General features: G+C 45.4%; 1 protein-coding gene across 3 annotated transcripts in view; it reads left to right on the top strand.

The window, feature by feature from the left end:
- Positions 1-22,534, top strand: part of NEGR1 (neuronal growth regulator 1) — a 294,195-nt gene that overhangs the window by 212,680 nt on the left and 58,981 nt on the right. For all 3 annotated transcript variants that reach the window (XM_075037379.1, XM_075037377.1, XM_075037378.1), the window contains exons 5-6: positions 16,501-16,621; positions 22,051-22,202. In XM_075037379.1, coding sequence (XP_074893480.1) covers positions 16,501-16,621; positions 22,051-22,202 — 273 coding nt within the window. The remainder of the gene's footprint in view (positions 1-16,500; positions 16,622-22,050; positions 22,203-22,534) is intronic.

Here is a 22,534-nt window from a genome sequence, read left to right as displayed (position 1 = left end):
ATTCTGAGGACTGTCATGATTACCCATTTGAAAGTAATCTCTGTTCCTTGTCCCCAGGAAAACAAGTCCTTGAAATAAAAATAACTGTACTAATTTGCACATATTTACACTCTGCCAGTAGTTACAGGTCCACATATTGTATAATTATGGTATACCAGTAAATGCTGTTCATTATGTTTATGCATCTCTGGGAGACTATGCTGTAACAAATAATAAAGCATCCATGACACGCTCTCCTAATATCAGTGAAAAATATTATCAACAACATGCTGTTGATGGTTGTTGCGAAGGCACAATGTAAAGGCTTCAGGCCGTTGTTGGTCAAAGTGTGGGGACCAGCTCATGAATTAGTGGGCAAAAAAATTTAATTAAGGTTGGGTTGGTGGGTTTTTTTATAGCTTTGGTGTACTTTTCCGCTTGTGCTGTCATTTTGAAGTCAAAATAAGGTTACAGTAGGATTCTGGACATCTCTCTGCGTTCACCTCTGAAGCTGCCCTTCTTGCAGGAATCTCTCCTGGCACCAGCAGGAGCAGAACGTGCTCCTCTCGCAGGGCTGCCTTCCCGGGGCGCAGTCCTGGCTCCCCGCCGGTCGCTCTTCCGAGGTGCTAGAATTCCACATCTGCAGGTGGGATGTTAACCCCCTCAAACCCGATGGGATGGAAGGCGAGGTAGCATTTGTAGCGGCTGAGGAAAAGCAGTCCGGGGAAGGCAGTCCTGCCTGGGGTGAAGGCTTTCTCCCAGCTCTGAACTGCTGCTAGCTCTTCAGCCTCCAGGTGATCCCACTTTAAATACCAGCTAAAATACTGTTCAGGAAAATTGAAGTCTTAATAGAAGATGACTCATCTCTAAAGAGCTTATGTGTTTCAAGAAGCAATTTGAAGTATACAGCAGGCTGTGTTAGACTCCAAACTAGAGCCAAAATTAATGGAGAGCTCTTCAGCTTCCAGGAGCGTTCACTTGCCCAGATTGCTCTTCAGCAAAAACAATTACTTAAAATATTTCTTGTAATAGTCAACATGTTGTAAAGCAATATTTCTCCTAGTAATTGTAGTATTCCTTATTGCTGTTGGTCTAAGTCTTAGTGTTCCCTGTCCCTTACGAGCGCAGTGCCTTCGAGGTGATAGTCTACAGGGGTTTCGAGCACAGCTGGGGACGTCAGCCGAGGCCGTGAGAAGACAAGTCTGAACAGTGTGTCAGGCTTGCAAAATTCTCAGTCCCCTGATTCTTTTTTTATTATTTTTTCCAGCAGCAGTCATTGCTGCTTTGGAATGGTTCTGCAGAAGAAATCTGTTTAGCATCACTTGTGAGCGTATGGGTACGGCCGTGATGCCGTGCAGCGACGGTCCCCGTTGGCTCCTACCCTGACTACGCTTGGCATTTCAACGAGACATCCAGTCCCTGATAAGACTGTAATGATATTGTTACAACTTGTTTGTCCCCTGGTGGGATTGCTAAATTAGGTTTTAATAACTTCTGCAGTTTGGCTGGTATTAGCAAGTGTGTGGTGTAGGCGCTAGATCTGAGCTAGGGGAGCTTTGAGAAGTAATATTTCTGCTTTTATAGTTTAAAACAAAGCAGTGCTGTTGACACAAAAGAAAGGAAAAATTGCCAACATCATTCTTCAGGCATTATAATTTATAAAGCTGGTTCTCTTCCTATTTTCTGCCTCTTCTCAAATCAAAACAAACTGTTTTGAGGCTGATGTGACCTTTTTTGGACCTGGGAGTTGTAGAGCAAACACAAGCTCTTGTGGTGAAGGCTCTGACACCTCGCAGGCACGGCTGCGCTCAGTGCTGCTTCCTGATGACAAGTAACCTTACGGACCATATTGTTTCAGTTGCTTTGATACCTGTTGCATGCTGTGCACAAAGATCGCAGTAGTCATTTCTAGACTGAAAGAACTCAGTTCAAGCATCCAGAAGAAATCACTTCAAAATGCTCTGTCTCCAGTGTATTTTGAGCAAAACTCTGTTTAGTATCAAATGTCTCAAAATTCAGGTGCTTGCTGCTTCTGCACCTGGTATTACTAATGGTTAAAGATAATCTCAAGAGATAGAGTAAATCAGGAATTACCTTTCCATGTGGCAAATAAACATTTAAGTGGGGAAACCCCAGTATTCCAGACTTCTCGTGTAAAGTCAGGTCTGCATCCAAGTGCTGATTTGTGATCTATTGTCTCTTCTTGAAAAATATGTGACATTCTTTGGAAATGAGCAGTGGTAACAAGAATATTAAACGATTGTCGGGGACAAATTGCAAAGCCTGGGATGTTTCTGGTGTGTATAAATGGCTCTCATTTTTTGGCTTTGGTCTTCCTCAGCACAGCATCATGTGTGCTTTGCTTTAAGCAATGATCTCAGAATAAAAGGTGACACCCATTGTACCCAGCTCATTGGCTTTTATCTGTTGAAATACCATAAAGCTGAGGAGGAGGGAATTACTTTATATGGACAGTCTTATAAATAAATTCAGACTGGGGCGGGGGGAGACACCTGAGATGCATTTGCTTCAATGCAATACCTCCTTTACCACAGCCAGCTAGTTCTCTTGTGCCACAAGGACACGGATCGCAGGTGTTCAGTGAAGAGCCCAGGGCACGGCAGAGCCGCTGGCCGCGTTGCCCAAAATGCTCGCAGAAGCCTGCGCCGTGCGTGGCCGTGTGGTGGAGGTGGTGGTTTTGCATGGGTGTTTTGAGTGTGCTGCAGAACGCAGAGGCCAAGGCTTCTTGTCCTGTGGAGCTGCCAGCTGAAACCATTGACACAGATGGAGCGTATAAGAGAAAAGTAAAATGTGACTCCAAGCAGCGGGTTCTTTTTTCAATTAATACGGATATATCTACCCCAGCAGATTCCCCCCTTAGGGCTAGGAGGAGGCCTGGGAAGCCCCTGTCAGAATTGCACTGAGTTTTATTTCTTTAATTTTATTTCTAAACTTTGTTTTCAATTACACAAGCTTTTCCTGAGAGTGTTTGGAAGCAACTAGTATTTCTGTGGCTTTATTGCTTTTAGCTAGAAAACCCACTTTGGACTTGACTCTGCGTGCGTGTGCGCTTGTCACATATCAGTATAGATTGTCCTGTTTCTATCAACTTAACATCTGCTGCAGATTGCTGGGGAGGGGGGAGAAACCAAAAAACCCTTTATGTAAACTTCACTTCTTTTTAATATAGAGCAATAGCTTCTAGACCTTTTATGGCTCTTTCTCATTCTTCATGAGATACATATGTATATCAGCTATAACACACTGTCAGTGAACAGTGGTTTTCAATCAAAAAGACTGTCAGTAAAGCTGATTCACTAACAAGAAAGCTGTCAAGCTGTGACAGCTGCTGTCTTTGCAACCCCAAACAATCTGTTCAGTGCTAACTCCAACTTATGCTTCCATTTATTATACAGTAGTAATGAGTTCTGTCCTTAGAAATATCATTTTGGTGAGTTCACCTAGCTACTTTGTTATGTATGTAGAATATATCAAATCAGATCCAAGGTGTACGTGATAAGTTTTCTGCAAAAAAGTTTTACTTCTGTCTTTTGAATTATTTTTTTGAATTCCAAATCCATTTTCAGTACTTACTTCACTTTTGTAGTTAAGCATGAACCTGGAGATTTCATTACTATTGTAAGCTGAGATGAGTATAATTTCTTTTTTTTGCCATTGTGTTGAAAAATGGCATATAACCTTAAACACAACACTAGTATCTACAGAAATGAGTAAAGGAATTTGCTGTTATAGGAACTGTTCTGATGCTTAATAATCCCACGATCTCTGAGACCACAAGAATTCAACCCAGAAGAGGAACTGAGGAGTCAGGCTGATGCTGCTGTCCAGATGCAGGTGCCAGTATTTGACTTGTCAACCTTTTCTTTTAAAATAAAGAAAGAGAAAGAACACCTTGACAGTTTCCTTAAACAATCTCTTTCAACACTAGCTTACCAGACCTAGATCTCCCTTGCTTCAATTTTGCTTGATTATTGCTTGCCTGGCTCCTAAAGGAGATAGGGAAGAGCTGATTCCTTTTTACTTCTGTCTTGCATATTTAGTGATGCAGTGCATCCCTAGTAAATCATCCTTTCCAGCTCCGCCAATCCCAATTCCTTCTGCTTTCCTGGATTTCTGGTACTTCAGCTGAGACCACACTAGTGCCCCATAAAGCAGGTGCTTTGCACTAGATAATGGGTCTGTCGAGCATCTCTGGGAGGGACTGGCCTCTCTTCCCAGCACTGCGTGTTGCCGGCTGCTTCCCCCTGCTTTTCTGCTCCACCATCTCGGAAAAGGGAAGGTTGGTCACCTGTGAGCCACCAGGACTGTACGCCAAGAGCAGTCAAATAAAGCTTCACCTACAGTAGGTAGAGAACAGCCTTCTATAAGCTAATTGTTGTCTCAAGTCATCAGATGAGTATATAAACTTCATCAAAGGTCTGCATAAAGCCAACAATGATGAAACTGGTATTTCTGAGACCTTAGAAATGCTGGGCGAGGTCCCGGGGACCGAGGCCCCGTGTGCCTGTTGTTCAGAGGGAACTGGCAGTTGCCTGGCATGTCCCCGGTCCCCAGAGATGTGCTGGAACTGTAACAGAATGTGTTCGTACCTGGGAGATAACCTGAGGAGGGTAACAGCTACCAGGGATTCATCAACAACAAATCACGCCGTCTCGCTAATTCCCATTTATTGCTGGGGAAGGCAGAAGATGTCATGTGGTGACATTCATAAGCTTTTGATATGTGGCGCTTAAGAGGTGCAAGTGTGAGAAACATGGATGAGAAAAAAACGTCCCTGGTGTGGATGCAAAATTATTTAGAAAACTGTCATCAAAAGGCTTCTTGCCAGACCAAAGGGATGTAGGTCCCCAGGGTTTGTTCTGGGTCCAGCGTTCAGGTTTTTGATTAGTGATCGTGTCGCATTTCCAGGTAGGGTCAAGCTGTGATGGTGGCGGTACAGAAATGCACCGCCGTGAGTGTTTCGGTGGTCTGGGCACCACACAGGGGTAGCACTGAGCGGCAGGGTAGCTTTTTTCTTTAATACTGATAATGTGCATATGGTATGGTTTCTCATTGCCCTTGATGTCTCATGCCTGCCTTACCTGCCTTTGTGCTTTGGCTTCCTGGATGTGCTCGGGTGGGACTCGAGCAGGTCTCTTCCTGCATTTCCGACCTACTCGGAGATGTTTTGAATTTTTGTTGCAAACTTTCTTTCCTTGGAAAACTACCAGCTTTCTTTAATTCGCTTTTTCCTCAGCTTTACTGCCAAAAGATCTACTTAGTAATTCCTGGAATTTGTTGAAGTCCATTGCTTTTATCTTCCTTAGAGGGAGAAAAATAGCAAAGTAGAAGCGCTCGTGTTTGTTCACACCCAGGCTGCCAGCCAACTCTTCCTTCTGGATTGGCATCAGATGTAAAAAAGCATCCCCTTTCCTCCTCCTCCTCCCTTAGTACCACTCCAGGATGCTGATACTCCCTTTTCCCCTTTCACCTCCACACGCACGTTTGAATAAATTGCCGAGATAAAGGAACTGCAGCGGAGTGCAAGGGCACGTTAATTGTGCTGAAGCTTTTCCAGTAGGAGCAGCCGAGGGAGGGAGGTTTGCTGACGCGGGTGCCTGCCGGGGCAGCTGGTGAGCGTGGCTCAGGTAGGATGCCCAGCTTTCTCCGGGCAAACGGACATGACAGCACATCATCCTTCTTCCCTCGTCGTCCTGCCACGTCGGTGCTCCTGTCCCCTGCGGAAACGTCCCTTTCCCAAGCTAGCTCTGGTCCGCCGGCATTACCCAGACATGTACGTTTGCTCCTGTACGTGGAGCACCGCAGTATTTAACAGTGAGCTTGCACGGAGTAAAATATCTTTATCTTTCCAACTACTTCAGCATCACAGTTGTTACTTGAGGAGACAGCGCCCTGCCTTTCAGCAGAAAGCTCCCCATCGCTGGGCTTTCCTCGCTGCCTGCATGAGGCCGTGTAGTCCCTCTCAACATGTGGAGAAATATAACTTCATAGACCAAATGAAAATTAGACCAGTGTGCCTGCTGCATGGGAAAAGCTAACCCCAGCCGTTCCCGAGACACCTTCTCCTGGGGGAGATGTGGTCTTGAATTTCAGAGGGATGCCCTTCACCTTGAAATCCCCCAGCCAGCACTTGCAAACGACTCGTTAGGGGTGTCGTGCTCTGTTACAGGTTGCGGGGGCTCTGCAACAGTTTTCTCGGGCTCTGTCACCTCTCCTCTAGCAGGAGACCTGCGCCCCGCTGCAGACCCACGCACCCTCCGCAGCGGCCGCTGCCCCTCGGTGCCCGGCTGTCACCCACATCCCAGCAAAGAGGCTGCCCCCTCTCTACAGCGGGCGCAGTGTCAGGACTCAGAAGTTGTGCCTCTTGATCTCCCTGCGTACCACGCTGACAGTTTTAAACCCTTTTCTAACAGATCCCCTTCATGTATTTCAAAAAAGACCAGCAGTGGTTCTGCTGGGTCCTGTCAATACCATCTTTCATGCCATGAGACATAAAAGTTTGTTCTTTGGGCTCAGGTAATTACAGATGCTTGGCCATCCTTTGCTAATGAGAAAGTATCGATGGCAACTTTTCCCTCAAATTACAGCAGTAAGAGCAATAGCGTATAAAAAGAGGGATTACATGACAAGAGTTGTCTTTGTTATACTAGTGCTCTTTCAAGTTGTGGGGTTTTTTTACTTTTTTTTGTTTTGAAAACTGTGAAATTCTCTTTTATTGCAGATCTTTCTGGGCCTCATTCAAAGCCCACTGAAGTCAATATAAAGACTTTGACTTCAGTTAAATTTGAATCAAGCTGCACTGGCCAATGAAAGATTAAAACCAACTCCACCGTATCAAACAACGCCAAACGCTGAACATTTATATCCCTATTTACGTTTTGGGCATCTGTTCCTTCTAAATTGCCAACAAGTCTCATATGCAAATGCAGGATTTCTTTCATGTTTGTTCATCGTGGTTTCAATTACACCCACGGAAAGGGCGAGCGCGACGCTGTCGGTCAAGCGGGGACACGAGGTGCTCCTGACCCGGCTGTCCTCCCCAGCTGCTCGGACGTACGGTACGAGGTCCCCGACCGTAGGCAGCCGGCGGAGCTGAGGTTTTTGTTGGTATGGTGAATTCCTGTACGATGGCAGGACTTGTTCTGTCGAACGGGACAGAGCTGTTCGCAAAAAGATGGAGAGCCGCACCAGCTGGGCTGGGCAAAGAGAGCAGGGGAGCATCCTGCGCAGGGGCCAGCACCCTGCTCTGGAAGTCCAGGGCCGTTCCCATCCAGGTCAGCGGCCAAAGGGGGTTTGACGTGACACCGCCGCGGCTCACGCCCAAATATTTGTCCGTGTGGTAACCACGGGGAGCCCAGACCCAGATGCTGGTGCCGGCCCGGAGCTGCCGGCCCCTCGGGCGCTGTCGGCCGCAGCGGGAGCCGCTGGAGGGAAGAAGGGTTTGTGTTCCCATGCTGGGGCAACTCTTCTGGCGGGGATAAAAATACATCTGCTGAGCTACCTGAAAGGGAATATGATTAGAAAAAGGCTTTGTTGGCAAACAGAAGGATTAAATAGATGAAGCAGTAAGATAAAATCTGATGGACAGAGAAACAAAGCAGTCCTTCCACCTGCCTGCTAACTTGCATTTTCTTGTGTAGCTCCCCAGAGGTCTTTGTTTGCTTTGCTGGTTCAGGGAGGTTTTGTTAAGTTTCCTCCTCTTCTTTCTTGTCACTCAAATACTTGTAAAACACATTGTTAAGAATTCCTGTCTGCTGGCCTATTATTTATTATTTTGTGTGTCTGATTTTTTTTTTCCTCCCACAAAACAATTACTTGCGGATTTTAAGCTTTCCTCTCAACGCTGGGAGGTCTTATATTCAAAAACATAAATTGCACAGCAGCCAGTGATTTTGATGGCCTGCTATAATGCAATCCATTAGACGGAGCTGAGGGACGTGCACGTTTCATGAAATTCTGATGCACCCTACAACATGCCAAATGACACGCAGGGAATGTTTGGGAATCCACTCATTTTCTGAATGGCTAGCACAAGGTATTTACACAATTGTTTAATTAATCAACGTTTAAAGTATACTGGTTTGTAAAGTTAAATTCTGAAAAGCAAAAGCACAAAAGAGATGCTGGGTTACATCTAGAAACGCAGGAGTTGAGTTGAATTCTTACAAGGTATCAGTATGTTTGCATATAAAATTTATGTACATGTACACATCAAGATCCCACTGAATTCAGTGTTTTTTGATAAGTCATCAAGAAAAGACTGGGGGGGGGGAGAAAAAGCTTGTTAGTTGCTGAGCCCAGTGATTGTTAAAGGCATGTCTCAAATGTTGCCACACACTGGAGAAGTTTCTGATATGAAGAGGCATTTATTAAACCACTCCATTAATTTGGGAATGGGTAGGGTTGCTGCTCTGAATAAGTTAGAAAAATTAAATAATCTAGACTACTGGAATACCATCCTAATTATATAAAGTACAATGAATACTGTTTCACTTGTAAAGATTTGTTGCTTTATTGGTAAAACACTATGTGTGTCTATATATACATATAAATGAATACAGTTGAATATTGCTCATATCTGTTTTTCTGAGGCAGAAAACGGATCTCAGAAAACCTGTTCTCTTACCTGATAGTTTTTATCTTAACACACTGGAGAGCAATTTCACTAACAAAAGACTATGTTAGGATGCCAAATTAAAATCTGATGAAAACTGGAAAAATAAAAGACTTTTTTGACATTTACAATTAATGCCACAAAAATGTTAGTTTAATCAGACAATATGGTTAATCACAAAGGTGAAATTGGAAGTTGCCAGCCCTGAATGCTAGTGTAAAAGTTAATAAATTCAGCTCATAATCATTATGCACATGCTAGTTATAATAATTTACTGTCCATACCAAATCTTTATAAGCATTGTAATTAAATATAAAATGCACATTAGAATTATAATGAGTAATTAGGGCAACATAACTAATATGCATAAAAGTCCCGAAGCTCATTAAAATGTTAAAAGATGAAACCTGTTCTAGCTGGAGCTTTTTTGCATGCTTTCTGTGCTTGTCTGAATGCCGGTGTATTGCATGCGTTGTTTTAACTGTTCCTTTAGACATTTAAAAGCAAAAGGAAAATATTTGGGTAGGAAACCAGATTCAGCAGTACTTTGCATCCTCTCCGGGTGGAACATAAGTTGTAAAATTTGGTTTCCCAGCACAAATGCCTGACTCATGTGAACACACTGGTGATATCAGACGAGCAGAAACTGAGCAGAAAGTAATTATAGAGCTCTTTTAGCGCAGGAGTGGGAGACAAAGATGATAGTTTTCACGTCTTTCTCATTAACACGCTGGGAGAGAGATGGAGTGCAGCGAGTACTCAGCATCATCACATGAGACTTTAATAGGGGTATTTATTGAAACTTCAATTGTTTCACTAAAATTACAGAGGACGGGCACACATTGGAGTGTGCGTAAGCACTTGATGTAGCGCTCACCCATCCTGAAATCTCTAACAGTTCCCCCCGAGGCTCACACGCTGAACTGAGCAAATTGCCTAGTGAACTCGCGTCGTATTTGGTTGTGGGACAGGAGTAACTCGACCGTCGTGTCGCTGTTCCTGCCGATGCTGTGGTGCGCTCCTGTCCTGCCTGGTGCTTTTTCTGTTACTCCTCAATAAGAAGGAAGGGAGGTAGCTGTGCTTCTCCCGTGCTGTTTCAGCAGTAGCTGACACACCCTGGACGTGTGCCGGCGTGGGTTGGTGTAGAAGCACGTTGCGCTTTGCTGGGTAAGACTGGTGACTCCCGCGGAATGATGCCAAACCCGCAGCCAGCAGCTGGGGCAGCTTACGTCGCGTCCCCATGCGTGGCGGGTCCGGTTTGCCGCCTCGCTTGCATGCTTCTCGTGTCAAATCCCTCCGGTGGGGATACATAAATATGTATTTGGTGGGGATAATAAATATGTATTTTGGGTCAAGAGCTGCCTTACCTCCTGAGCCATCTCAGGCAGGGACAAACGCGAAAGGGCGTTAGTAAAACTCCAGTTAAGCCGAGTCTCTGAGCACCCACTTGAAAAAGCCTTTCCCAGCAAAGCACTTACAAGTATTTGAGAAATTGATATTAAGTAAGTTCCAGTAATTTATTTTCAAGTCAGAAATGAAGCATTTATTTGAAGTGTTCTGCTCCACAGGGATGAACTGTGGGAGAGGATTGAACAAGGATCCATCGCAGGGAGAGTAATCCTACAAATATGAGGCACAAAAGCCAAGTGCTGCTGACAGACATATCTAATCTTTTTTGTTGTTGTTGTTATTTTGTATAACCATTATTTAGGAGGTATAAAAATGACAAATACATTTAAAATTATTAGTCCTACATGAGGTTTTTTCTGGTTAACATCCCTGTTGTATTTTGCTGCAGCATCTTCTGTCAGACCACTAACTTTTCTATTTTATTCTCCCCCTTGGGAGCTCTCTGTGGCTCTCGCCCCCTTCCCTCCTCCTGTAGGCTCTTCCAGGTGAACGCTTCCACTCTCCGCTGATGCGCTATACCTTTGAGACAAATTGTTCTTTTCTTGCTCGCTTGTGTGTTTATTATTATTTCTAACGAAGTGCTCTGCACGCACTCAGCAGCACATCTGTGTCTCTGCGACACAACTGGAATCTCTTCCCACGTAACTTGGGGGGGAATGTGGTAAAGCCTTCAGTGGTGGAGGCTGCGGAGTTTGAGGGGAGGCTTGCCGGAGCGCCGCCTGCCCCCTACCTCCCTTCAGCCTCTTTTGTGTTGAATCTTTAACCAAATTTTCTCTTGGTTTTCCACTGTTTTTCCGGCTGTAATTACTTTGTTTAAAATTTATTAAAGCTGGTCTTTCTTTTGACCTTTTTAAACTTTCATCAGGCCTTTAAGCTTGCGTCCATCTGTATTTATCCCTTGCCTTCTATTGCCCACTCAGGACTTTCGCTAGCATCTGTTTGATCAATCCGCTGAATAGAGCAGGATTGCATCGTTAACGATGCTAAACGATTTTCTGTAATAGTTTAAGTCATCATTATTAAACTCCTGAATGAAAACATTTTCCTAGATGGCCAAGATTTATCCTTGCTATTGATTCCCTAAGCAGCCCTAAAAACCCGACAGCAGCCGCCGGGGCGGTGGGTGACGGGGGATTACCTGCTGCAACGTGGGCAGCGATGCTGGTGTCACTGGGAGCGCTCCTAATGGCCTTGCAGGAAGCCTGCCAGGGGATTTGGAAAACATCTAATTGCCATTGGGATTGAGCAGGATTTAAATCATCCCCCTCAGTAATTCGAGAGGGTCAGATCCCCCCTCCCTGGGTCTCTCCGCGGGGAGCGGAGCACGCTGCGAGCCCCCTCTGCGCTGCTCATAACACCCCATAAAAGGGTGTCAGCAGAGGTTTGGCAAGTTTATTGGCGATAAAAAGAAAATAAAGCAAGCTGTAAAGAGCTGCGGGAGGATGTAATGAGGTGGGTGGAGGTGATCAGGGAGGGATGATCAGTGCTGCGAAATGCAGAGCCCTGTCGCGGGGAGGCAGGGTGGAATGGATGGGGGAAGCGTCGCTGCATCTGTTTCAGGAATTTTCTAAATTCTTGACGTGCTACCTGGGAGGGGAAATCACATTATTTTCTGTATGTTTATTACAGCCTCTCCCAAATGCCTGCCCATCAGCCCTGGCTGGAGGTGGGATGTTGTTGTCCTCCATCCCTCTCTTCTCCTGGGGGGGGTTGGCTGATCTTGCACATCCCCGCTGTACTGGGCAGCGCTGGTGTTGGGGAGATTGCTCACCAAAAAAACAATGTATATTGGATAACGGTGAAGGCAGAATTGAACTGAACCTTGTGAGCACTTGTTAATGTAACGTATGAGCTTTCCTATTGCTATTTTATATGTATTTAGATCAATATAGTATTCTTTCTGGTTGTTATAACCTCAAAAGCTTTTATATAGGAGAAAACACATACAGCCCCAGCAGCGTAAGAATGCAGACAACCGCAGTGTGACTGACAGCAACAAGACCAAATCATGAATGTCTTCTCAAAAATGAGTCTTCGCTGACTACGTGGAAAAACATTTTAAAAATAGACGAAATAGTGGAGGCCCGAGAACCTCTTCCCATGTCTCTGTCTCCTTCCTTTCCAAAACAAACCTTGGCAATGAGAGCAGCAGGTATTTAGGTGTGCAGTTTCATCTGGAGTCACTCAGTCTTCCACACTGATGGGAGCAGTAGGGACTGATGGATTTTTGGCTCAGCACATTACTAATCAGTGCACCAGAAATGTGCGTGCATCACCGAATTTGTCTTTATACTAAAAACAAGAAAATAACCTGACAATGAAAAATCTAAGCGAGTGGTGACTCTAAGCTATCTTTGGTTTGTGTCTTCATACCGCTATTAACCAGGGATTTCCTAGAGCTGAGAATATTGATTTTTATTTTTATTCTGAACAAACAGAAGCTGAAAACCTTCTGAAAGCGAGACCCAAGAAAACTCCCTTTTCAGAAGTTTTCCAGTATTTTCCAAACAAAACTCTGCCTCACCAGACAGTAAAGCCCTGAATTGTGATTTGTAGCTGGGATCCAGCTGGCATCCCCTTCCCAGCTGCACCGGGAGCACGGTGCCTGGGGCTCCTGCCTGAAAAAGCATCAGCAAGCTGTGCATTTTTATGGATCATTTAATTTTAGAATTTATTACTAGTGATGTTCAGCATTTAGTTAAAAAACAAACAGCCAAACAAAACTAAACAACAACAACAACAAAAAAAATCCCCCAAAACCACAAAACGCCAAGCTAAAGGTGAGCAGGCCACATTGAGAAGCATGAAGGTGGTACTTTTTAGGAGAAAACTTTCCGTGTGACTCGGGCTGTTCCTAGTCTTTTATTTGCTCTTTCTGCTTAGCTCATGAGAATTAAATATTGTCAGTGTAGTGTGCACACAGTGTGGTACATTAATTTCAAACTTGGGTTTTTTGCTAATAATCCTACCCACTCTGAATTAGAAAAAAACAAATATTTTCACGCCCTTTGCATAACATGGAAAAATATCTGCCTCTTACTGCAAAGCTTTGCAAGGAGCCATGATGTGATGGTGATGTGGAGAAGGGGCCAGATAAAGTAGTCTTTCCTGCTATTTAAGGGCTTGCAGACCCCGTGGAACCCGCAGGGCCGTTGGGGCTCTTGTCTTGCACAGGACAAAATCCACGGTCACGATAAATCTTCCCAGTGTCTGTCAGTGCCTGAAAGACAAAACCTGTGGTCACTGAAGATCTTCCCAGCGTCTTTCAGTGGTGATGGAAATACAGATGTCAATAGCTTAAACGCCCAGCTCATGGAAGCTTGCCCAATGTATGGATCTAGTGCGTTATTCTGGTACCTCTCCCAGAATTTCTCTCCGGTGTCCCCCAAAATAGATTATATCTACTTACGCCTGCCATGTTGAGTTTATTCCAGGTGTGCAGCAAATCTCTGTCCCTCCCTAGGGCAGGTTTCCCAGCACTGCCAGGAGACTGCCTGCGCAGCAGGCACGGCTGGAGGTTGTCTCGACACACAGGAGAGCTGCAACAAAAATAAAAGGTGATTGGTAAAGGAGGAGCGTGGGGTGGCATCCGCCCGCAGGTGAGGGCTTGTGCAGGTGTAAGATGGGTAATTGGGCTAATGCCACAGAAATCCTAAGGGGCGATGGGGAAAGAAACGCCGTGTTCAGTCATCAGTGGGTGGGTATCATCGCGTGCGGACGATGCTGTTCCACTTGGCAATGTCTCCCTGGCAGTACTGCACCTCGTGGTGGGCACGCTCGCTCGAGCAAAGTGTGGGTGAGCTGGAGGGCTTCCAGGCACCACAAAAACCACGCACGTTTTTGGGGAAATGTGATGTCTGAAATGAGGGAGGATGAACCGAGTTTCTTTTAGACTGAGTTTGTTTAGACAAATGAGGACTGAGAGAATGAGCGCACAAGTCTTTAAATGGGTAAAAGCTTTCTTTGAGGAGAAATTTAGACCTACTCTTTATATCACCAGGGACAAAATAAGTAATGGTTTAAAACCGCAGCAAGGTGCGTACCTGTAACTACATGGATGAGTAAGTGCGGGTGCGTGTCCGTCCAGGCAGGCTGTGGCTCTCCCTGGAGCTCTGGAACGCTGAGGATGGAGGGGTCCATCGGGACCACCTGGGTTGGGCTGGCTCTGCCTTGGGCAGGCGGGTGGACCAGGTCCCCCAGCAATCCAGAACCACAGCGTCAGATGGGTAAACGGGGAAGCGAGCTGGCATTTCTCCGAACGCTGAGGGCCTGGGGGTGCTCCCCAGGAGCTCAGCAGCACCTTGGGACCAGCCGCAAACCCACCGGCCGCAGGTGAACTGGCGGTGGAGAAATGTCCCGGGGGTTCTGTTGCAAGTGTTCACGTCTCTCGTACAACTTGACGGAAGCGGTGGGAGCCCTGGCAGGCGGTCCCCGGTCCCGGGGCGGGTGGAAACTCTGTGGGAGAGGTAGACCTCCTCCCAGCCGTAGACCCGCTTTTGGCAACCTCCACTGATCGTGTGCCCATGCGATAGACTTTCATTGTCTTCCATCATTCAAGCAATGCTTTTGTATGGTTTGTCTTGCACAAGCTTTGCTTTTGTGTGGTTCATCTTGGACATTTTCAGTTGTTATTCTTTTGAACGCTTCAGAAGCACAAGCTGAGCTATGAGCTTTGTGGTGCTCCAAGTAGCTGCTGGTGCTATGCGGTGCTGTAGGAGCAAAGGCAAAATGTGACCAATTCACAGCTCTTCAAGCAATCAGTCTCACTCAAAGTTATGTTTTTAAAAGCCTTGACTGCATGAACTGCTTCATTTCTCAGGGAGGAGTAAGCTTTATATGTTCCTTTTATTTTTATGGAGTAACAAAAAAAATCTGATATTTTTTTTTCCCCCCATGCAGATTATGGAGAGGTAGTCATGCAAATTGATTACACATTTATTATCCACTTTAAATTTTAATGTTACTGGTTGAAAGTTAATGAATTTATGGATGGGTTTGATGTTACCATTGGGAAGAGAAAGTTGAAGGCAGAGGGTGTGTTTGCCGTCTGTGGGAAATTGTAGTCTGTCTGCCTGACTTGGGTTAGGATGTGAGCGATAGGTGAGAGAGAACCAGTCCTGTTTAATCCCACCCAAAACGCACTCACCCGGTTTTGTTAAACATCGAGACTTGGGTGTAAGTGCTATGAGTGCGCGTTTGCTTTCCCTGGGCTATGACAGCAGGACTCTCTGCGATGTCCTCGTGTCTGGAAAAGCAGCCGTGGACGGTGCTGGCGGGTGGGTGTGCGATGAGGTGTGCCATGGAGCTGACCCGCCTGCGCGGCAAACCCGGCGTCACCCTGCTCTTTGGTATATCTGGCGCTTCTTTAGTGTGGCTGGTTCCCATAAAGGATTACGGTCTCTTAAAGTGGTGTGCTGAGCGATGGATGAGATGGTAAAAGAAGCAGACAAGAGGCAGTCAGCATTTTACATGTACATAAACACCTTAAAGCAACATCTGGAAAACTGCTTGGGAAAAAATAAACAGATTTTTATTTATAAGTTCTGTGTTTTGGTTTTTATAGTAGTTTTATGATGCACATAAATTACTGTTTAAAAACAGAAAATGTAAAAAAAATTCCAGGGAGAAGGCAATTGTTCAGCCTTTCCTTTGATAATCTCTTTCCTGAGGAATTTGTTGTGTTTTATTTTCAGCTTACGGTGGCCCTTCGCTGGCAACTGGAAAAACTGACAATCGCTTTTTATCTTTATTTGTACCTGTTTGTAGTTCTTAGCTTAAAACGTTTATTGCTATTTACAATGTTTACTATTTTAAAAGACAAAGTATATTTACTAAAACAAATCTATATCCAGTGTAATACTGGAAAAGTCGTGCTGTTATATGGCATTTACAGTCGGCTCGTAATTGCTAAGGTAAGTTTGTTGTTGTTTTAATATGCAAAACGAGATCTCAAAGGCCACCTAAGCCTCTGGGGTTTATGGGGCATTTGCAGAAGACACGATGCAGAAGAAAAGTGGCGCTGGCCCCGTCTTTGCTTGGGACCCTGGGCGCTGCCGTACCCCTCCCCAGCCAAGCCCAGCAGGACCCCGCAGCCTCTCAGCCGGCACCGGTGTTGGGGCTTCATGTGCCTTTTTTCCGATTCTCAGGTTCTAAATACATCTTGTACGATGCTAATGCTTATAAGTAGTTATACTTTGTGTTGAGTAACTGAGTTGGAAAAACAGCTTTTTTCAATATGGGATTGATATCTCTTCATGTCTCAGTTGTGTTTTTTACAGCAGATACACAGAATATATATCAGAATCTGCTATGTGGGATAATTTTTACACTGCTGGAAGAAAACGTGATTGAATGTGAATCAAGCTGGAAAACACGCACCAGGCTGAGAGTAACGTTGAGCGTGCTGAAGAAAAGCGGCGTTTGAACAGTTTGCGTATCTAGATGCAAATATCCATTTTACAATTCTTTTTTTTCAGTTGCCCCCACAATTCAGGAACTTAAATCCAGCGGTGTGGTGCTTGGAGGGAACGGACTGATACGGTGCGAAGGTGCAGGCGTTCCTGCCCCGGTCTTTGAGTGGTACAAAGGAGAGAGGAAGTAAGTAGCCGGCCCTCGCCGACCCCCTCGTGCCGCTGGGGGTGACCTGGGTGGAAGAGAGAGGAGACCACCGGGCTGGGGTTGTCCCCCGTGGTGACAAGTCCGGCAGGCTGTCCTGGAATTAATGCCGAGCTTAAAGAGCTCGGGCGCTCGGAGGCGTTGGCTGCCGATGGCCGTGCCGCGCGGCTTTTGGGGGAGCGCCTCGGTTTCCCTGCGGTTGTGATTTCTGCGCTCGAAAGCGAGGCGTAAGCAGGCTGGCGGTGGCTGGGCTGTGATAGTGATAATTGCAATAATGAGCCTAACGTTTAAACATGCTTTAGTAATGACAGCCTTTTAACTGTAATAACCAGACAGGCACTGAAAAAGTCTACTAAAAGGATTTCTTTGGTTTTTAAATTCATCACCATAGGTTCCCCACTGAGGGTTTTGTGGGTGAAAAGGTTGTTTCACGAGCAAGACTTTCAACCAAACCTTAATGCGTATGAATTTTCACCCGGTTGTGCCATTAGCGGTCTAGGCCACGGGTTTATAGTCCACAGACTTGAGTAGAGCTGCTGCACGTCACGGCATCCGAGAGGGGCTCAGGGGAGCGCGCTCTCCTCGAACCCTAAAAACTGACCGTGTGCTTTGCTTTTGTTTACAGTCAGCTTCCCTTTCAGGTCCTTAGTGCTATGTAATGGTAACAGGCATTTCTGTAGGGTCGTCTTCATTTTAAAAAGCAGCTAATTAAACGGGTAGATATTTTTCTTTTTGAATAGGAAATTTTGTTTTACAGCTCTTAGCTTACCTAAAAGCTTATTTTTGTTAGGTTTGCGTATTGGCGCAAAAGCAAGCAGATATTGTCCCTTGCAAGCAACTGTCCGTAATGCACTTTCTAGCTTCTGGAATTTCCTGGCTTCCAACAGTTGGGTTTCTCAGCTTGAACATCCCATTAAACCTGGGAGTTGACATGAGAATATTAATGACCATTTTTCATAGAAAGCCATCTGTCAGCTCATTTCTTACTGGCCAGCTGCTCCCCCTCAGGAGCATTAGCTGCTCATCTTCCTTCGTGACTTTTCGGAGCAGTCATAACTATTGCACTTTGACCATATCCTGAAGCATCCTCTAAAACAATATAATTGATCTTTACTATATGTAACGGTAAATGTTTTTCTTCTGTCAGCAAAATTCATCTGCATCCTGTTTCCAGAGATGCATATTAAATTGTATACATGTTGGAGGGAGTTGCAGCAGAAACATACTTTACGTAGAAAGTATTGTAGCACAGGTTTTAGCACTCTGGATTCAATTAGCCGTTTCCAGTGTGATAATCACTTTTCTATTTATAACATTGACCAATTCCTTTCTTCACGAGCACCTTCAGTGCCACAGCAGCAGCAGGAAAGACTGAACAGAGCATTTCAGGACACCAAAGTTGTGCCTTCTGTTTCCTGTCTCAGTTGGTGTGTCAGCTGAGGCTTGCTGTAATGAGCAAGAAATGTACTGTCCTGTCGTGTATTACCGCTCAAGTGTTATGTTAGACGTAATGGTCCATGCTTTTTTGTTAAACTGTTGTTGGCAGATAGGCTAGACATATATGACTACAAAGGTACTGGGGATCCCTGAACCTCCACCACTTGCAGGAAAGAGGAAAATACATAGACATCGGGTTTTTTCTTCCAGTATTTCCCCTTTACCTCTGGATGATGGAAAGCCAGCACAGAATGAGCTTTGGGCAGCTCAGTCATTGTTTTAATGCAAAACTGAGAAGAGTCAGCTCTCATAGGTAGTTCAGAGTAGCATGTACGTTATCCTGCAGATAATTTGCAGATACGCTACAAGACTAAATTTATATACTGGGAGTGCCCACCTTGCTATATTTTCTGCTAATAGAATAGAGAGAATCCCATTTTCTTCAGCGAGTCTTGGATTGGGACTTTTTTTTTTTTGTAGATCTGGATGAATTGTTGAATAAATGAACAGTGGGAGTTAGATCTGAAACCCTAAGTGTATGTTCAGCATCTGAAACAAGCCTTTTGGGCCTGTAAACTGTATTGTTGTTACTTAGATTAATGTAAATCCAAACCCACAGTTTCCAGACTCCAGGGATCATCTCATCATAAAACCGCCATTAAAATTAAACATAAAAGCAGTCGCAGACTACATCCAGTTAAAACTACTGGTCTTTCAAGGCAGAGAGCTTGCAGGACTAATTCTACCTAATCACCAAGCTCACAAGAGTCGCTGTTCGTTAACTCCCCATAAGCGCTGATGCACGAGCGTGCTTTGCAATATTCTTCCCTGGCCAAGCGCAAGGAGCGAGGAGCCCGAAGCCGGAGAGCTGGTGCCGACGGGAGGCTGGGTGGCTTTCCAGGGCAGGGAGCGGGCAGGCTGAACGCCTCCTGTTGTAGTGGGGAAAGGCGAGAAGAAGTCTCACGGGCAGGTTTCAGATGATATAGCTCTTTATCTGTCAAAAACGGTGCCTTGAACTCCATGTGAGAGCTGTCTGGTGGTGCACGGACACTGAGCTGAGGGTACCCTGAGACAGGGAGGGTGGGGTGAGCTGGGAAAGGACTGGAAATTTGGGGGAAAAGTTAGTAAAAGCATCTTCAAATTGTAAGAGTGTATGGCTTCTGAAACTGTAGAAAGATTCCCTGCAGAGAGGAGAATGGCTTCACTGTGCTGAGTCCTGGTTTCTGAAATTCACAACTGTTCAAGTATGTTATGTTTCAGGGTTACGCAGAAATTAGATCTCAGACATTAAACAGCCACAGGGAAGAAGCCCAAAAGTCACCTATCTAAAAATATTAATTCCCTTATCCTTGTCAAAGCAAACAAGACTTACATTTGAAATAACAAAACTCATTATAATGGCTTAATATATTATAATAATGTGAAGGTATTCAAAAATGAAACCAAAGGTAGGTACCCCTCGGGCTGGCACTGATGCATGATCTTTGGATGCGTAGGCATGTTCTCTGGAGTAAAACAGAGATCACTCTTCCCTTTATAAGCAGCAGTACAAAGCAGCGAGGTGAAGAAAAGTGTAGGGTGGCTGCACACAGCTTAAAATGCTGTTCCAACCCGAGAAGTAACTTGGTAAAACCCAGACGAGTAATGAACGCTGTGCTCAGTCAATAAGCCAGGCAGAGCAGCACACGGGAGTAATTAATTTAAAAGTAAAAGCATCTGGTTCTTACAACTGCAAATGGAAATCCTCAAAACTGCTGAGTTTATGCTAACTAATGCCAACTCCTCGGTCTGTTGATTACGTAGCTTATTGATATGCATATCTGTCCGATTCCATTTACTCCACTTCCAGTTCTGGCCCCCCAGTGTCAGCCAGTTCCTAGCAGGGACATGGAGGGAAGGTGATGCCGTGGGAGCGGAGGGAGAGGAAGGAGGGTGAGAGGGAGAGGGGAAGGGGTCTGAGCTGGCACCCCCAGCGCTCGTCCTTTTGGCAGCCTGGGGAAGGCAGCAGATTGCACGCATCAAGCAGACAGTTAATTTTTTGATATGAACATCGCCTCTGACGGGGCACGGGGACGGCAGAAATCCCAATGCCCCATTGTTGTCTGGGGAAAAAAAAAAAAAAAAGAGTTAAAACCTTACAGCCGTAACATAGAAATGCTGTAGTTCAAGCTGTAGTTATGGGCCAAAAGGATGGAGGTGGCTCGGAAACAGCTGGTAGAAATAAGCTGTGGGTGGAAGCGGAGCCATCGCTCCGGTACGCCGAGATCCACAGAAGAGGGGCAGGAGAGGGGACGGGGGGGTTCAAATCCCAAAAGGCATCGGGAAGGGAGGGAGGCTGTGGCCTCTCCGCTGGGAAGGGGCATCCCGAGGGAAGCGTCTGCCCTGGGGCTGGAGCGAGGACCTGGGGCAAGCTGCTGGACGCCTGCCTGCTCTGCCCGCCGAGCATCACCTCCACGGCACCCGCTGCTGCCGCGCCGGTAACGCCGTCACCGGCTTCGTGTGCCGGCAGGGGAGAGTCCTACCAGGGTGTGTGTGTTTTGGAGTGGAGGAGGCTCTCGGGCTTTTCCACGAGAGAGGCAGAAAGAGGAGGAACAGGCATCGGCAGTTTTAGAAGGAGAACATCCGCCTGCAGAAGCACGCGTGTAGGTTGAAAGGACAAGCTTCTGACTGACGAGTCTGGAGGAAAGATGAATCTTCTGACTGCAGCGTTCACCCCAAACCAGGCGTTTCAGTCCCATTCTTTTATGTTTCTTGTGAAACTGCCTGTGTCCATGGGATGTGCTATGTCCTCTCCCGGACGATGGGCTGCACAGAGCAGACCAGAGTCCTTCACAGCAGCACAGACCGCACAGGGAAGAGAAACCCCCTGCCTGCCCGCCAGCATGTAGTGATTAAATGGGAACAGAGGCACTCCTGCACTGATGAGAAGTATTCAGTCCACAATATGCAGAAGTGGAATTAATGATAGACTTGAAATGTTTTTAGACGGAATGCTAAGAGATTGTTTAGACAGAATGCTAAAAGATTGCATTCATTCCCAGGATATATGATTATATCTTTCAATATATCAAACAAAAATTGTATATTTAATCTGGAACTCTGCTCCTCATGTGAAATATAAGGAATTATGACTAATCAGCTGTAGCTAGTATTTTAATAATGTGGTTACCCGTCTCAACTCCTTGTTTGACCAGACGTGGTTTACCTACAACAGCAACATTTAAATCGGTCATCTTTGCCCCAGTGCAGCAGGGGTGCTTCTGACATGGCTTTGGAAGCAACGTCAGAAGAACTGCAGAGTTGCTATGAAATTTGGGGTGGGAAGCTCAAAGCCAGGGAAACAGAGCTGGGGGAAAAGAGCCCTGGTTTGGCTTTTTCCTACGCTTCACTACCTGGTTTCTGTTCAGGTTGCTGTCTCAGGATGTGGTGCTGCTGTAGCACACCTTTGCTAATTGCCAGTCTAATTTGTAACTGTAGAGGCCTGTAAAATAAACTGTGGTCACAACCCCACGTAGTTGCATTTCTGGCTGCCTAATCCTCACCTGCTGTCAGCTGGAGGTGTGTGAGGACACAAGCAATCTCCAGAGTCTGAAAAAACACTCTGAAAGACTTAGCATGATACTTTTCTGCCCCAAATAGGGTATTTACATTTTTAGTTGGGTTTGCCCAATTTAAAATCTAAGCTCTCCATCTGAGAGTTTATATCCTGTCCTGTGGTCAGGCAGGCCACAGGTGTCAGTCTTTATTTTCTTTTGACTGTAGGACACAGAGGCAGAAACTGTTCCCCTCAACACCCCACAACTCCAGTGTTGCCCCTGGCCTCTCTGATCTGCTGCTATGATAATTTTGCTTGACAGACTACATTGGCAGCTTGCAAACAGCTTTCTGTGCTACCAGTTTTGCCTGTAAAGAAAGAAAAAAAAATATATTGCTTATGGTATATGAGTTACAGAAATTTTCTTTTTGCTTTCTAGACTGATCAATGGTCAACAAGGAATTACTATTAAAAATTATAGTACAAGATCACTTCTTACTGTTACCAATGTGACAGAAGAGCATTTTGGCAACTATACATGTGTCGCTGCCAACAAGCTAGGGACGACCAATGCCAGCCTGCCTCTCAACCGTAAGTAACGTGGACACGTGGCAAATGTTCATGGTTGTTTGTTTCCACATACATGGATTCAAAAGCCAAAAAATAGTAGTGTGCTTTTTTCCCCTGGTTCCTTCACAAGGCGTATAAATACCATTGCGTTCCTCAGTACTGGGAAATAATACACCTGGTTATTTATTCTGTACTGCAGATGGGTTTCTGTTCTGAAAGTGAAGGCACGTTTTGGGAGTATCAATGAGTTATGAATCTACAAAAAGCCCACAACTAAAACCAACCCGCCATCGTGGTATAGAGGCAGAATTAGTGTGACAGAATCTTCTGCTCAGAATAGCAGTAACAGATCC

This window comes from Buteo buteo, chromosome 10 (genome assembly GCF_964188355.1).
Source record: "Buteo buteo chromosome 10, bButBut1.hap1.1, whole genome shotgun sequence".
NCBI lineage: Eukaryota > Metazoa > Chordata > Aves > Accipitriformes > Accipitridae > Buteo > Buteo buteo.
This window is presented reverse-complemented; position numbering and strand designations above follow the sequence as displayed.